Raw genomic sequence first — 1,543 nt, forward strand, 5'->3', positions numbered from 1 at the left:
GAGCTGTCTGCTGTCTCGGTGTTCCTGCAGCCAAGCAGCAATATTCTCACCGTTTCATCAGATAAATGTTGTGTTTGCTCAACCTGCCGTCTACCTGAGCTGCTCATGAATGAGTCCAGACTTCCCTCTGAGCATCACTTCTGCTCCAACCCTTAGACGCCCATTCTGGGACACAGGCATCTTTTATCATGTCTTTAATCACAATGGGCTCTAAAATATACCCAGTTTGCAAATGAATCCGCATTTCTTCCATTTTTAATTTATAGGAAAAGTGTGTCAGTCTTTGAGGCTCACAAGCTGGAAGATGGAGAGTCAAAGTTCTGCAACAGCTGATGTTTACGATGGTGAACCCAGAACTGAGAATAACCAAGAACCGTCCAGAGAACACTCACCCACTGCAGGTTCTGTTCTCTATAGATGGCAGCTTCATCAGCTGTCATCCTAAAAGCTTAGCACTGGTCCTGTGTTCATGCACAGTGCATGGCAGAGCAACAAACCCAGCATTGTCAAACCGTTAGAACCAAAAAATCAACCCATGCAGCAAAGGACAGTGGGGGGGTAGGGACAGACCTGCTGATCAATGAGCTGTATCCGGACCTGCTTCTGAGAACCACGGGTCATGATGAGGAAAACAGAAAAAGAGATGGATGACAGGGTGCTGAGGGAAGCTAAGGTCACATGTTTGCTGATGATGTTGAGCTTCTGATGTAACATCATCAGGATGTTCCTCAGGAAAGACTCTGCTCTCACTAAGCAACAAGAAAACACCGACCAAAGCCAAACCTTATGGAAGCCTTTCCGCCATCTGCCTCAGTGATGGTGACTCTGCTTTCATTGTGACGTCCACCAGAAAAACACCCCTGAGCTCCACGGTAAGGAAGCGGTTCCATCTCTACATGCCACCATAGTGAGTTGGACTTTAACCATTTACTCTGATCTATATACCTTTATCTATATACCTGACTATCTGGCCTCAGAAGGCCCTGCTGCACACATCACATCAGCTTCAGGACGGTTAGCTGCCCTTAAACAAACTCATTTACTTTAGAGATCATATTCTAGGATCATTTTTCCTGGCTGAATGTCATCGTTTGCAAATCTTTGGATCGTTTTACTGAGGCGTTCTGCTTGGGGGGGGGGGGCAATCAGACTCAACTGTTAGCTTTAGAGGATGCAGAGGAATCTTTTCAGCCTGACCTCCACTGAGCAGCAAACACATCAGGTTCAGTGATTTATCTGTTGATGTCCCAAAACACAGTTTTCTACCTGCAGATTCATATCAGGCCTAAAGCTGCATTCACACAGGGTGCATTCTGGGCAACAAAGCTAAGTGCAAAGTCTATGGGGCAGCGGCATGGAGGGGTCCAGCTGCCTGTCCCAGTGTTCAACAATGGAGTTCAGAAAATTGAACTTTAGCCGCTGGAGCATCATTCAAACAGAAAGTCAAGCATCCAGAGCCGAGCATTCAGAGCCGAACGTCCAGAGCTGAGCATTCAGAGTAGAGCATCCAAAGCTGAGCATTCAGAGCCGAGCATTCAGAGCC

General features: G+C 46.9%; 1 protein-coding gene across 1 annotated transcript in view; it reads right to left on the reverse strand.

Moving 5' to 3' along the window:
• Positions 1 to 1,543, reverse strand: part of LOC107101692 (actin-binding LIM protein 1-like) — a 49,059-nt gene that overhangs the window by 20,141 nt on the left and 27,375 nt on the right. Inside the window, exon 9 of the mRNA XM_015400698.1 lies at positions 571 to 603. Coding sequence (XP_015256184.1) covers positions 571 to 603 — 33 coding nt within the window. The remainder of the gene's footprint in view (positions 1 to 570; positions 604 to 1,543) is intronic.

The sequence above is a fragment of the Cyprinodon variegatus genome, unplaced genomic scaffold, assembly GCF_000732505.1.
Source record: "Cyprinodon variegatus isolate N-32 unplaced genomic scaffold, C_variegatus-1.0 Scaffold1134, whole genome shotgun sequence".
Taxonomy (NCBI): Eukaryota; Metazoa; Chordata; class Actinopteri; order Cyprinodontiformes; family Cyprinodontidae; genus Cyprinodon; species Cyprinodon variegatus.